The following is a 16,264-nucleotide window of genomic DNA, read 5'->3' as shown; positions in this document are numbered from 1 at the left end:
CGTTTGACCCCAGTACTCTTTTCTGCCATGGCAGGGGGTTGGACTCGACGATCTGCTCAGGTCCCTTCCAACCCTACCAACTGTGAAACTACACTAGAATTTCCTCATGAGTGACTAGCTTTCCATTTTTCACTGAATACCTTCTGTGCCTTCTTACATGAAACTGTGCACCCAACTGCAGCATTTAATATTTTGTGTACCTCTCGCATAAGCTTACTTGTCACTTACAGAACCTCAACCCTTTCATCTTCTCCAAATGCTGAATTCTTTCCATGCTTCAAATAATTTTTGTCTCTCATTTCTGAACTATAACTGTGCAAAACAATACTAAACTGAAATACTGAAAAAAAATTTCAGGTAGACTCAAAACTAAAATGCTTGGTTTATTTGATTAATCAAAATTATTAATTTCAAGTCAAACGACATTTATTTTGTTCAACCTAAAATATTTTCCTTTTGATCCTTTTAAACCTTAAAACCTTAAACCTTTTAAACTTTTTTTTAAGCAAAAGCAAAAAAAGTCTAGAAACAAATGGCTAGATTCAAAAGGAACTTGCATGCCATTCAGGAAACCAAGGCTGTCGTGCTGGTGGTATCACCACAGCCTATACTTTACAGCTTGGTGGCTGGACCACTCACCTGGACACTGTAGACCTAGGGTCAAATGCACTTTCTTCCTACCTCAGAGGACCTTAAACTTGCGGTCTTTCACTTTAAGGAGAGTATCCAAACCACCGAACTACAGGATTTTATCAGACTAACCTTACTCAATCTTTCCCATTGAAGCTGTTCCACTTTCATAAAAATCAAACTCTTTGGACCCAAACCTCTGTATTCAGATACCCTCCTTTACTGGCTCAGAAGAGACTGGGAAACCAAGATGCTCCCTTTTCAAGTATATTCCCTAGCAACAAGATTTGTTGCCAGCCTTGGCCATTTTAAGGGGCCTAGTCCAAACTGAAGAAGTGTGGCTAAGCAGAAGGTCCCAAAGCCTGTTTCTGAGTGACCACAGCATGAACCTTTAGAGATGTAACAACTAGCTTGGTCAGCAAATGTAAGGAAGCCATCAACAAGTTAACTAAGCCAGTAATGACATATAATTAAACAAAGCACTAGGCCTGAAAGGAGACATTATAAGGGAAGACCACACATTAAATAAACCAAATACACTATATGATAATATCTTAAAATATAGTAGTGATTGATGTAACCAAATATATTATACTATTTTGCTATAATACAGTAAAAGCCATGTTATCCAGCACTTCATTAACTGGCATGCTCCATTAACTGGCATGCTGGTCGATGCGGCAAAAGTGAAACTGGAAGTCCCACTTCCAGTTTTGTTGAGTCTCACTTCAGGCCTGGCCCAGGGCAAAGCAGTCTGCGTGGGGCCCCACTCCTTGTCCCCCAGCATGCTGTCACCAGGGGAAGGGCATGAGGGGTGGCATGGTGCCTGTCCCCCAGCACACTGACGCACCGGATGCAGCGGTGGCCCCAGCAAAGATGCCTCTCAAGCATATTTAGTTATCCAGCACCCCCCCATTACCCATAGGGGCCAGATAACAGAGCTTTTGCTGCATATCTATTTTTGTTAAGATGCTTAGATAATTTGTAAAAGCAAAACAGCCTTGTCAAAGACCATAAACTAAGGTTAAAAAAAATGACCAGTGTAACCCTCCTTTTCACTTTCCCAAGGATATAAATCCCAACTAACTGACATCTTCCAAGTCCACAAGAGATCTGCAATCCAATTCCAAGAGTTTCAGTGAAACAAACACAAACACATTTTAATAAAACCAATCAGAGATCATTTGTTAGAATTAGAACCAGCTATCTATAATTTTGGGTATAGCCTGGAGGGAAATTTGGACTATTCAGCAATTTCAAGACCTGCTGCCAATCTGCATGCCATCCTCCTCCATCTCTTGAGTCTCCCCATCTGGTATACATTGTGCTGTCATAGGCAGCCAGATAGACTTTGTTTTTGTGTTTTAAATTGCAAAAAAATAAAAAGTTTGGCTGTAGAACTGCTTCTGCCTTTTATCAGTAGCTTACCCACAAGTTTACCCATAATCTAGGTAACAGACTACAGTCACATTTTCTCTCAGGCCCCAACAAATATTCTATGTAAAAGTTTCAAACTCATTTTCCAAATGATAAAAAACATGATATTTTTCATTATTTCATTGAAACTATTTGCTGATATTGACCCACATTCACAAATAGTTTTCAATGACATTTAAATATACTTTATAGCACACAAGTTTCAACGAAGAAAAAACTACCCAACTATATTCTGAAAGCTGATTAATTATCTTATCTTTTTTTAGACAGAATGACCAGAGCTCAATACAATTTTGCATGGGAGGCAGCACATTTTTGGTTTACAACAGCATAACTAATAAAGTTGGCATAATTTATAACAACATACTATGCTATTTAGTTAGATTTTTTGACCACCACAGGGCACTAAGCAACTATCTACAACAAACGTCTAAAAAATTACATAAATAGAAACATGTATGAGTAGTTCAAATTATTCTTACACACACATACTGGCTTACAGTTTTCAACACTGAATTCAGTCTGCCATCACCTTTCTCCTTTCATTTACAGTTCTGTATGGTCCTTGTGCAGGTTCTCAGTCTTTTATAACTTAAGTAATTCTGGATAAACTGCTAATTGTTACCTCACTACTCACCCACTTTACTGCATCTTTGGCACATTAGATAACAATGTTCAGAACTGACTCTAAGGAACACTACACTAGTAATATTTTACCATGTGGAAAACTCAAGTACATGTCAGAATGCATCTTAGATTATCTAGTAACAAAAATCTCTAACTATAATGGAAATTTTTAAAATAATCTTTGAACAGAAGTTAAGACACTTAAAATGCATTCACAGTATATTCTAAGCAGTATGAAATAATGCATAATATTTATCTTACATCAGTTTTAAGGGATGCTTTTTTACTACATCAAGCTTTTGCCTTTGGGTTTCCTTTAGTGAAACAATAAATTAATGCAAGACATCATATTTTCTCATACCACCCCCCCCAATAAGACACATAGCTGGTGCTGGAAAGGCAGAATGAAGGGAAAACTTATTTCCCCTAGTCATGGTCAAATGGTGATTACACGGACCAGTGGAAGTTTACACTTCAATCACCCAGCCATTGCTCAACCAAAAGCTAGAGTTCAACTGAAAAGCTGTTCAGACAAAAAGCTACTACCTTCCTCTTCTTCGGCAATCCCTTGCAGTTGAGGATGATTGCCTTCCACAACTGTCTTATCTGTGCATCCGAAGATGGCTGATGAGGCCCATCCAGGATCAAGAGATCCTGCAGTTTGGACTTGTGTTTCTGTGTGGGGTGGGTGGTGCTGGATTCTTGATTTAGTCCATGATATGCAGTTTCTGGCACTACTGCTGTTGTCATGAGGATTCAAAGTACTGAGATCCCTGCAGCAGACTCTTCCTCCACTTGACATGGTCCTAGGTGATAGTCTCTTATGAGTTTACATAAATATTGTTTTTCCTTTTTAAGTTGGCCTTGAGGACATCCCTGAAACACTTTCTCTGCCCTCCTCTTAAGCATACACATGGCTGAGCTAGGAAAATAATACTTGCTTCGGGAATCTGGAATCAAACATCTGGGTGACGTGGCCAGCTCAACGAAGTTGATGTTGACTGATCATCACCTCCATACTCATACTGTTTGCTTGCAGGAGGACAGTTACAGTGGTGTGCCCATTTTCCCACTGGATCCAAAGGATCTTCCACAGGCAGCACTGATGGGAAGTGGCTGTGAGAGGGCTAAAACTCTAGCTCTGATGCTAAAGAGTGGACTCTGCTTCTGCTGCATACTGGTTGAGAAAGATGCACAGCTCCCAGCAGCCATTCCAGAATCTTCATGCTTCCTTTCCAGCACAAATATGAGCTTCTCTGCATACAACACACAGCCCAATTTTGGAGGGCTAATTTTGGGGGAAAAAGGTGTGCGTGATTTGCAGGAATCCTGGTTTTCTCAGATTTAAACAAATCCCCAATATTTGGTTAAAAAAGGTAATCCCAAATTCACATTTTTCTGCAATTTAAATGAAACACCACTAATATACAGATATATATTACTGGTGTTTCATTTTAATTATGGAAAAATGTAAATTTAGGGTTACTTTTTTTCAACCAAAAATTGGGGATTTGTTTTAAAATCAGAGAAAACCAGGACCCCTGGGATTTGTAAATAAATATGGTGCATTTCTTTACAAAGTATTATTCCTCAGAAAAGAGGTTCCACTCTGGCTTGATCCCCCAGTTAAAACTCAAATTTTTTTGTGTATGAATGATTTGTATACTAATAATGTCACAAATTAAACTTAAGCACTGATTGTGGGATTAAAATATTATGGGGCAAACTCCAATTTAAACACAAGCAACTTCAATAACTGACAGGCAAACATAGGGAAATATGAAAAACACATGTAAATGTTTATTTATTTAAATTTTTGCTTTGAAGAAGCTGTTAGTGTAGAATTTCTATTTGCCAAAATTTACTAATTGGTTCCTTAATGTGCAAAGTACAATGGGATAGCATTTAATCACCTTCAATTTAAAAATGAGCTTTTCTGGGTATAAAAAGGTACTTAAACATTCAATTATGAAAAAAGTAAGCGCTCTCTTTTTTTTGGATCTAGAAAAGATAACCTTTCTGAACATGAAGCTATGTTTTCTTCCTAGCCTTAAATACAGCGGTAGAAGCTATACACTGTTCTTTGGGGGCGGGGGGAAGGGGGATATACAACAGCATGGTGAAAAAACTGGAGATAATAGAGAGTTTCACTGCTGTTATTTAGAGCCTTGTGGGCCACAGTCAAACTGCCCATCATGTCAATGTCACTCGATATCTACTTTGAATAACTGCCCCCAAAAAAATCCCTAATCTTCACAACCAATCATAGAGAAAGGAACCCACGCGCAAAGACACATTATCCTCTCTGAAACCAGTCTAACAGCTAGGAAGGGTGAGATGTTCCCATAAACATCTGTCATAAGGCTCAAAATGGGAAGGGCACGTGTGCAACTTCAATTTTAACCCTATTTCTTGACTTCTGAATATTCATCGTGGAACCCTAACTTCTCTTAACAGTCAATTACATTAAATTTCCTATTTTTTAAAGGAAATTAGTACTTTGTTTATCTATTGTACATAGCTAGATACAACAGGAATATTCTATATCATATTCAAAATAACTTTAGAAAAGTGTCTAATTCCTGCATATGTTGGACAATGCACGTAACAGTACAACTTAAGAGCTGCATAGTTTTTAATTCTGAAAACACATAATAATTAGGGAAAGGGCTTTACTTATTACCCACATATATGAATTGTAGATTTCCTTAACTATACACTTTACAGAAAACAAAGAGCACTGCTCTGTGCAAAACACTATTTTCAAAGCACTAGATCATACAAAAATCAAAAACATTTTTTATTTGACTATTCATTAAATGGTATTTTTCAAAAGTTAAACTTTAACTTTCTATACCTAGCCATTTTGGTCCTAAAGCAAATTAAAAAAAATAGCACTTTTTAATTCACGGAAAAAGTTTATTTTCCACTTTCCTAGCGGAACTTATTTTCCTTTTCTTTTCATTGTGCTCAATTTTACCAAAACAACCTTGCCTACAAGAAGAGACAAAAGCCTGGAAAATTTAAGCCTGAGAGATGAAAGTGTCAGGAAGTGTTTAGTGCCTGAGAACATTTACGCAATCTTAACTGTAGTAGGTGTAGTTTGCACTGTAACAAAGTTTGAAAATTAATGTTTGTACAGATCCTTCTTCTTAGCAGCATAGATGGTTATTTCATAATATCTTCCCATCACCTTTTTGCCTAGTACTCGATGATGCTTATGAATTCTATGCCTGGTCTACGAGTTTAAAGTTTCTCAAATGTATTTCTAACAAAATGCAAACTAGGGCTCCAATAGTGCACCTGGGGCAACACAGATGGACACAGAGCTTCAACAAGTTGAGCAAAACCTTCTGTGGAAAAGGGGGCATCCTATGCATATCCAGTCAGACTGCAAGATCTACTAAATGAATGGTCACTACTGTTCACTCCTAACAGTGACTGCAACTTAACTTGTACAAAACAAGTAAGCTAACAAAGGAATTGTGTGTTTAATCAGTCCTTCAGAAAGTGATTTACTTTATTCACATATATAAATAAAAACGCAGTATTCACAAAACAATTTCATTTAAAAATATGAAAATGGCCCACTTAATTAAAAACATTATATATAAAATTTTAATATACAAGAGATCTTGGGGCTTTACAGCAGTTTTAAAACCAAAAGCAGCATGTTCTACATAGTTTAATATTTTCTATGTCTACAGTGTACATAGATACAAAGACTTTACATTTTTTTAAACCTGAATTTCAATATATAAACAATTAGTATAGCTGCCCATATACATGCATACAAAGTTACAAATTGACTGCAAACTAGTACTGAAATATCTGTAAAAAGCCACCTCATTGTCTGCTTTACAGAATAGGTAGATGAAAAAAGATCTGACTAACCTGGATTTTAATGGTCAGAGATTTTGGACTTTAAGACTTTGTTTTGGGCTAAGTGAAAGCTTCAGGTGTCATCATAACATCATGCAGTAATTTAAGACTTGTCAGTGGTGTACCATAACATTGTTCTTATTAAGTAAATACATGCACCTGTTTCATTTTTGAACTCTACAGTGTTGGACTGCTATCTTACAGCAGTGTTCAAGTGGTATAGGAAGCCTAAGTCCTAAAAAAACAATCAAACTTAACAATCATGCATCATTTAGGTACTTTTGATATTTTTACCATGAGTACATACATTTATTCAGGAATATATCAGGCTGCCAGACTGCAGTCCGAAGATACACACTGCATTATTTTTATTCTACCAAACAGCGTAATAATGCTCAGTAGACTATCCTCTTTAGGATCAGTAACATCACTAATCCAAACAAAAATATGAAAAAATGTTAAGGTTAACCTTCTAATATTCTTGTCTGAAGTTGGATACTAACACCCCAAACCTGCAATGGTATCTCTGTGGAGGTGTATTTCAGCACACAATCGGATTCTTATTGAAGTCAGTGGGTATCTAAATGAGACCATCTACATTAAATGCACAGTAAGACTGGGCTCCGAGTGCAAAATGCTGCCAACGGATACTTATACATAACATACAATTAAATCAATGGGAGTAAATGAAGGTACAGTAGCAGAATTTGGCCCTAAATCTGTTTGAACATTTTAAGGAAATGTTTGGGAAGAGAGTAGCAGAAGATAGGACAATAGAGACAGAAAACAAGAAAATGTATTCCACTAAAAATAATGGGCATTTATACATGTACCTTTGTCTGCTCTGACACACCAGAAATCCAGCACATAGGAGAAGACTCAATTAATTAAGTCTGCAGAGCACACAAGCTGATGCACCCAGCACTGCATCGCATGCATTTATATAAATGGCAAAATGCAGAAAATATGGTGTGCAGAAAGTGGCGGTGGTGCACTTTTAAACTAAAACACCTTTGACGTGTTTTAGGTCAAAAGTGTGCCGCTATTTTCTCAGCACTGACACACATTTTGCCGTTTATATAAATGCATGTGACACAGCACTGGGTGCTTTTAAAAGCGCCTGACACTGGGGCACACATGAGTACAAATGGTGAATATTTCTTCTACAACTTTAGAAATGCTACCCTCAGAAAAGCCAATTCAGGTGCCCAGGAAATAGCAAAAGCTACAGAAACCCACATCACTTGAACAATTAAATACAGAATGGATCATCTTTTACTTTTATTTTATTAAATTTATTTTTTCCTTAACTAAACAATAGCCCATTTTAAAAAATGGTCCAGGGCCTGATTACTATTTAAAGCCTTCTCAGTTCTTCTAAAATTGTAATAGGAAAACCAGATCCTAGACATATGAACTGACTTGAGAAACCTGATAGTTAAAATATTTTAATTTGGGAGGTATTCTGAGCTACTATATTACCAACAACGTGATCTGCCTTGGTTGTCTTAAGCTGTACTTGCTAAACAAAAAAATCTTATTAAAGCTTTTAATAATAAAACAAAAAGTAGAGTGTTTGAGATATTATGCGCTGACAGGGCCTAAAATCACCTTGACCCCACGTACCTGATCTAGTACCCATGATCAGGGTATTAAACTTTGGAATCATCTTATAATTGAAGAATATGTAACAGCTTTCTGGCCAAGACCCAAGAAAATATTTAAACCATAATTTAGGATAAAGAAAAGACATTACCTGTGAGCAAACTAGAGAGTGTTCCATTTTGCTTCTGCCCTGGACTTAACTGAATGAAATACTTATGATTACAGTAACTATGGTTGGCTACTATAAGCTACCTAAAAGGTTCAGGGTGTAGGTGCCTACACCAAAAAGAAAAGAAAAAAAGAAAAGAAAAGAAATATCAACCTTGGCATTTAGAATGAAATATTCCAGCGGTACCATCATACACAATCATTAACAGAACCCTCCTCTGTTCTGGGGGGGGGTTAGAAACTAAATTTAAGCAAGAAATTAAAATGCATACTATTCATATTCCAAGATGATGAGTTATATATCTACAAACTAATAAAAGCAAAATACTCAGAAAACTAAATCTCTCAGAGCACTGGAATGTAGTTGTTTATAAAACTGCACTGTAATTTAAAAGTATTATTCTACAAATTCGTTTCTCTCTTACAATTAGCTTAGTCAAATGTCACCATTAAGATTAAATGCATTCTTTTATAATAGCTGCTTGCGTAAATTTGAACTAAAGGTTATGGTTAATTATGAGCAATCTTATTTTTATCATAATAATAGTACCAGTACTAAATATATTGCATATAACTGCTGAAAATAATGACCATGATACTGGTAGTCCATGGATCAGAATAAAAATATACTCATATTCGATCCATATAAAGATATTACTGCATCTACAGACAGCACCAAAGTCTGATGACTTCGCTAAGAAATAAAGTCTATAGTAACCTGATTTTGATCTTAAGTATTATGGCTCAAATTAATAAATACTGCCACCAACAGCAGAGGAGAATGCAATATGACATGTTTCCATTGCTAACAGAATTTTTTTCTAAGTGAAAAACAAAGCTAGAAACAAATAGCACCTATGCTTTGTCCTGAAACACAGCATTTTCATTAGGCAATAAAACTAAACAAGAAAGTTGTTCTTCCAACATATTTCAGAAAGACTTAAAACAACTAATGGATTCCTACTAAAATTTCTGTTGAAAAATATGCTATTAAGACACATACAAGATCATTTTCTACAATGTAGAAATACTCAGTCTTAACATCTAGATATTTTTTAAAAATTTAAATTGTACTATGCTGTTGTCAGAAAATCTGGTCCCATCAAAGTTGGTAAATAGCTTATCACTAAGTATAAAAGCCAGTGACTGATCTTAATGATGTTTTCAATAATTTAACACAAGCAACATAACAGAAAAGAGGTTACAGAAAAAAAATAAAGAATGAAATATGAAATAGTGATGAACTACTGTATAAGACAGTTGCATAATTATAATTATCAGAAACCTTAATCTTTAAACTTAAAAATCTCTGAATCAAACTACCCCATAGCGGTATCTTCTTGGGATTTATTTATTTATTTATTTATTTATTGGGGGTGGGAGGAGTCCAAATTAAATCTGTTGTGTTTCTTGTTAGAAAATTACTTTAAATATCTACTAATTTAAAAAGTGCTACCTACAAGATAATGGTCTACACTATAGATTCAATTCCTACACATTTAAGATGAGGATTTGTCAATTAAAAATGTTATCAATTTAAAATATACAAAAAATAAGGATTAAAAAATTCAGTGCAACAGTTTAAAACATATAAATGTTGTTAATCAGCTTTATTTTGAGATCTATCAAATATAATTAAAAAAATAGAATTTTAATTCTGGGTCACAGAATAAATTACCCAATATGAAACATTTAAAAATATATATTTAAAAAGATGCTGAAATATAAGCACTCATTTTTTCCTCTGCATTACACTATTCTTGTAAAAGCTTTCTTCTGATTAGCTTTTACAATGTCATCAGGGGATGCTGATTTAAAGTCAAATGGTGCTATTTCTATTATGGGACCAATTTCCTTATCTTTTGCTTCTTGTACTTGTCTACTGTAGAGGAAAGTCTTATGGATATCCATTGTGCCCTGTTTACATCCTTTTGGGGGATAATGGAGACACAAAGTTAATGCAAAAGCTGAAGGTCTGGCACGGAGAGCTTTCATCCACAAAAGAGAGGGATCCCGCCTCCTAAGAAGCAGCCCTTTTTTGCCTTTTTTGGGTTTCTTAGTGAAATTCGTTCCTTGCTGTGAAGCAAAAGATTTAATTTCTGGGATACAGATACTTGACTGGCCAACTACAGGTTCCACAGATATTTCTGTTTTTTTAATAAGGACACTTAGGTCAATGTTTGGATGTATTTCTTCAGAAGGTGACATTTCAGTTAAATTGAACCTGGAATAGTCTGTTGTTTCTTGAGTTTTATCCACTTCAATGGTTTCCGCAATTAAATCTGAAAGGGATAAATTTTCAAGTTCTCTTACAGGAGAAACAGAGTGTGCCAGAGAAGAAAGAGATCCTGTTAATTCTGGCATCCCACCTGAAGCTTGATGTTGACTAACTAGTTGTGACAATGATGATGTTCCCAAGTTCACATCTGTAAAATTCATATGTGACTTGTTATAAAGATCAGACAATGAGTAAAAGTAGCTTGGGTTATTACTCCCCTGGTGTTCTTCAGGTGATGGACTTCCATACTTTAAAAATGGTAAGCTATCCATTTCTGGCCAGGGGGTATCCTGCTTGGTACTTTGCAGAAGCGAAGAAGAATTTTCAAAAATATCTGTCTTTCTGTTGAGAGCATGACTTACTGTACTATCAAGTGCTAATTTCCCTAAAGCATTTATTAAGCCAGGAGGACTATCCAAACTTGCCTTATTAATATTATCTGAAGTATTTAAGACACCACATAGCACACTAACTGGAAGATTTAAAGAATCAGTCACATTCTGCTTCAGCAAAGATTTTAAGTCTTGTGTTTCCTTGCACTCCAACTGCTTCCAAGAATTTCCAGGTGGGTTATTTTCCAGTAATTCAACACCCCCTTTAATGCAAGTTTTGTCTTCAGTGGTAGAAAAGAAACTTACTGTGCCAGTACTGTACGGTAGATGCTCTGCTGCCTGTTTATCACAAGATTCATATAATGATTCTTTACAAAAATCTGTATTGAAAGAAGATAGAACTCCTGAAGACTTATGAGAAGATTCTAATATTTCCTTTCCAACTGAGGGCACAATTAAACTTTTATCTTTTAAGACCATTTTGTCACTTTGCACTAAAGAATAACAAGGTGGCCCAGCTCTGACCATCAGGCTACTAAACCCAGTTGTACTGGTGTTATCTGAAGTGTTTTCTACTAAATAGGACAAATGCCCTACATCAGCAAACATTTCTGAACAAAGTAAGTCTCCTTACCTTACAATAGCCAATAGTTTTCAGTTAGAAGCATGGCCACAATGAAAAGTTCGGGGGGGTTTCAAAGCAGACAGCAGCAAAGTCAAAAAGAAACATGAAAAGGCATTTAATTACTAAAATGTTACTGAAAAATTAAAAATATTTTTACATGTGTGCGCCAAAAAAACAATTATTACGTAACTAATTTTTACAACTATCCAACAAAAGAAACAGTTACTGAATGCGTCAAAACTTAAGAAGTCTGAATCCAATTAAGTTACTGAACAAACTGTATAAACAGTCTTGCAATATCACTATAAGCATTTAAAATGCTTGTTTGCTTGTATTAAAGTCATGCAATTTTCAATAGGGGTGCAATGATAAAGATTTTCTGGGCCAATACCAATGGCCAATTTTTAACAAACCATATTGGCTGATACCAATCCAATTCCAGTATGCAGCCCCACAGCGTGAAGAACGGAGACCGGCTGATAAGTGTGCTGTGGGGGAATGAGGTGCGGGGAGGGAAGGTGCGTGGGGGGAGGGGCAGAGTGAGGCCCCTGCAGTGAGGGAGGGAGTGGGGCTGGGGCAGGCACTGCACAGCCAGGACAGAGTGGGGCACCATATGGAGTCACGGCTTGTTCAGGGAGTGCAGGAGGAGGGGGGCTCCCATGACTGCACACACCCCAGAAGGGCATGGGGGTGGCATGTGCCCCCAATCTGCAAGCAGGAGAGGGCGGGCTGCCGCTGCGAGGTGGGGCTAGCACCAAGCTCTTCCCTATGGGGGGGCTGAACCAGGCTATGCTCGGGGTGAGCAGTGGTGTGGCTATGGGAGGGCTACGTTGAATTCTGGGCTAGCTCTAGACACTCAGACTCCAAAGAAGTTTCTCCTGATGTCCAGTCTAAACCGGCCTTCCAGAAGTTTATAACCGTTAGACCTTGTTATCCCTTGAGGGCACCTGGTGAACAACTGCTCTCCCAGGTCCTGATATACCCCTCTTATATACTTATAGGCTACCACCATGTCACCCCTGAGCCTTCTCTTTTCCAGGCTGAAGAGTCCCATGTCCCTCAGCCTCTCCTCGTAAGGCTTGCTCTCTTGGCCTTTGATCATATAGGTGGCTCTCCTTTGGACTCTCTCAAGCTTATCCAAATCCCTCCTGAAGTGGGGGGCCCAAAACTGGATGCAGTACCATGCTTCCCCTTTACTGCCCCATGGGCACAGGTGGTCCCCCTGGCAATGCTGCCCTGCAAACATGGATAGCCCCCACTTCAGCTCCCTCACTGCACCCCAGGTTAAGATCTGCACCCTCTGGTATGGGAGCAAGAAACTAAAGCTGAGGGTGGGAGGGGGAGCCTACAGACCACAGCTGCAGTAGCAGCCAAAGCAACAGGGAGAACGATGGCCAGGTAAGAGCCCAAGGACCACACCCAAACCCACCAGTTGGACAGCCCTGCTTTAAAGAGACATTCTATTTTTTTAAACCCTGATATTTATTGCAATTAGAAGAGTAAAATAGCATTCTTTTGTTTTCAAATGAATGACTTTAACACAGGCATAAAACAGAATTCTCCTGTGTGCAGGGAACAAACCATTTCTAAACCAAAAGACAAGTAAATAAATGCGTACCTTCTGCTGCCTTTCCTGTAATGACTGTGCATTCATTCTCAGCCTTTGTATTCCCCTTACTATCTTGTGCAAGGACAAGATCCAATGCTTTCTGTACATCAAATTTACTATTCAGCACTGCTTCCACCATCACCTGCTCTGGTACAGACTCTGCAAGAACTTCTCTCATCTGGTCAAGGCATGAATAAAGTCGAGCTGCAAAAAATGAAGGTAATAAATGCTTGTTTTGTAGTTCTGTAACTACAAACACCATACTTTCAGCAACTATTTTTGGGATAAGACCAAATTGGAAGAATTATTATTTTCCCTCAAAAAAAAACAGTGAAATCTGACCTTTTGTAGAGCAGGTGTCACACCAACCTTCAAGGAACACAAACATTCTTACAAAAAACACCTAAAGGCCCTATTATTTAGACTTTATCAACTTGAACTACATTTATTTAGAAAGGAAATGCAAATAAGCAGCTTAAAACTGTTCAAGTAATTTAGTAAACCAATGTGGATCCATTTAACAGCACATTTTAAGTATTTACAGATGCTGTAATTAACTTCTAAGGTAAACAGCATCTTTTCAGGCCTCAGGATTTAACAGCCGAACAACAATAAATGCTAGCAGCTTGAGATTAACACTCCACCTCCAAAGCTACCTGTAATTTTTACCTTTCCTAAAACTGAGAGAGACTTTCTAGGTCTTAAACTTCCTTGTCTTTATAACAAGCTTCTCTATCACTACTAAATACACTACAAAAGGTAAAGGGAAATGAAAAGTATGCTACAGAAAAAAGGACAATTCAAGAAAACTGAAATAAAGAAATAGTGCACTCCCCATATGCATACTGAATAATTACCCAATCTTCTTAGCTGCATAACATAACACAAGTCCCAAGTGATTACCTATTGCTTGCACTGTAATGAGCCCCTCTTATCCACAAATTGATTAGAAGCATAAGTTTGCCTAAATATGTAGCACCTTTCAGCATCACTCCTAACTGCATAGTAACTAACTATACTCCATTTAGCTGAGCAAAAGGAGAAAACCATGAAGGAGAAAGCAACTGACAAATGCCTGTATCTAGAAGCCTTGAAAATGAAGAATGCTAGTCCATTTCAGGGCTATCTTCTCTTATTTACCAGGCTTGTAATATCAGTCCTGAAAGTGACTATTAGAAGCCTAGAAAATGAGGGGAGCTAGTGAGTTTTGGAGCTATCACAGCATTAACAGTGCAGCATACTCAAAAAACATCCACTCTTACATAAGTTTGGAAAATTGCACAGCAATTTTTCACTCCAAAGGCTTAAATGGACTACAATGCATACCAAAAGTTTAAATTTGCCTCAAAATTTAAACTACTTGTGTTAAAAACAGCATTGCCAAAAATGCTCCCACTGCCAATTACCCACAAAGCCCTACTACAGACTGCTTTGATCTTCTTTTAATTTAATCCATTAGAAGCGTTTACTACCTCTTATAGTCAATCTGACCTTGCCTTTATTTTCCAACATCAATAATATCTGTACATCTTGTTAATATCTCCCCTAATTCCAATTTATAATTGCCAGTATAGAAAGCGATGAGAACTATCCTTGACAAAAAGTTTCACTGTGAGCCATTCATTGGTCAGATGTGTGCGTAAAATATTCCTTCTCTATTACTTTCACAAACAAGTGTGTATGTATACACACACATCTATACACCCCCCACCCCAGTTCTACTACAGCCACATCTTCGATTCTTTCTGTTCTATTCCACCAAAGAAAGTTGGAAGGGGAACTTCCAGTAGTGGTTTCTACCTTCAACTTCTAATGCTAACCATTTAAATACCATCCAAAGTTAAAAATAGTCAAATATTTCAGTTCAGCATGGTATTTAATAGCCCAGGAAAAAAAGAAAAAATATGTCCTACTGATACCATTCAAGTGATCCATTAGATTTCAACATTCACAACTAAAAGGCATAAGTCCTTCACCCCAAGTGAAGCAAAGGGGAGCCCTGATCTAAAAAAAAAAAAAAAAAAAAAAAAGTCTGACAGAAACAAGGTTAACCTCCTACCCCCAACTGGAACCCCAGACATCCAAAGCACTACTAGCGTTATGGAGGTTTTAAAATTAGTGCAGTTTTCAAGACTGCAAGAGCAACCATGAGATTTTTTAGTTAACAACGCAGCCACCAAAATAAACTTCACAAACTGATAACTAGATTGGACAAGAACTCAATCAACTTAACAAGGAAATGTGAAATTTACTAATACAATCCGTAAATTTCATATACACCATTTTTTAAAACAACAAGTTTTTTACATCACAAAAATAAACCTAATACAACACTAATTCATGTGATCCTGCCCTATTAAAATGGCCTAACCAAAGTCAATATGCAGAGCAAATCATATTCTTAGTAAAATGGGACCTTCTATGCCTAACTGAAATCAGCTAACATATATTAAAGAAAAAGGTTTTGCTTAAGAAAACTAAGGCCAAAAAGCATTAACATCCTGAAACTACTGTTTTTCAAAACTTCACGAATAACAAAAATAGGTTTATAGAGAACAACACCTGAGGCTCAGGGACTGCTCCCAAAAGCTATGTCTGTTAGGAGCTCCTGAACTTCCACTTATGGCATATACTCACCACAGTTCAGTTCCTAACTGTCTTGGTTACTTTTCCTAAATCACAGTCCTAAGTATATATGTAGAACTCCAGGGTAACGAAGAAAGTAGGATGCAAGCAAATACCCAGAGGCTACTCAAAAGAACCTAACTGGTAGATAATTTTTTTTTTCTTCAATGGTTTCTTTATTTACAGACTAGAAAGAGAAGTGAAACATGAACTGATACACTGTCAATTGACTAAAGGGTAAAAAACCTCTAGAACACAACTTGTTATGCTAATTCTAGAGAACAGCAAGTAGTGAATTTATAAACAAAACTCTCCCCCACCACACACACACACCCCCACACACACACACGGGGAGAGAGAGAGTCAATGAGAACACACACACACACACACACACAGAGAGAGGGGGGAGGGGGGGAGAGAGAGAGAGAGAGAGAGAGAGAGAGAGA

The 16,264-nt window shown here is 37.1% G+C and overlaps 1 protein-coding gene across 4 annotated transcripts in view; it reads right to left on the bottom strand.

Moving 5' to 3' along the window:
- HBS1L (HBS1 like translational GTPase) overlaps nt 1–16,264 on the bottom strand; it is a 120,077-nt gene that overhangs the window by 88,942 nt on the left and 14,871 nt on the right. For 3 of the 4 annotated variants that reach the window (XM_019526856.1, XM_019526852.1, XM_019526853.1), the window contains exon 4: nt 13,203–13,397. In XM_019526856.1, coding sequence (XP_019382401.1) covers nt 13,203–13,397 — 195 coding nt within the window. Of the gene's footprint in view, nt 1–6,193; nt 11,340–13,202; nt 13,398–16,264 lie in introns of those variants that run through there. The other variant, XM_019526854.1, reaches the window with a different exon arrangement.

The sequence above is a fragment of the Gavialis gangeticus genome, unplaced genomic scaffold (genome assembly GCF_001723915.1).
Source record: "Gavialis gangeticus isolate Ggan-Ray unplaced genomic scaffold, GavGan_comp1, whole genome shotgun sequence".
Classification (NCBI taxonomy): domain Eukaryota; kingdom Metazoa; phylum Chordata; order Crocodylia; family Gavialidae; genus Gavialis; species Gavialis gangeticus.
The sequence above is the reverse complement of the archived record's forward strand: the minus strand, read 5'-3'. Positions and strand labels throughout refer to the sequence as shown.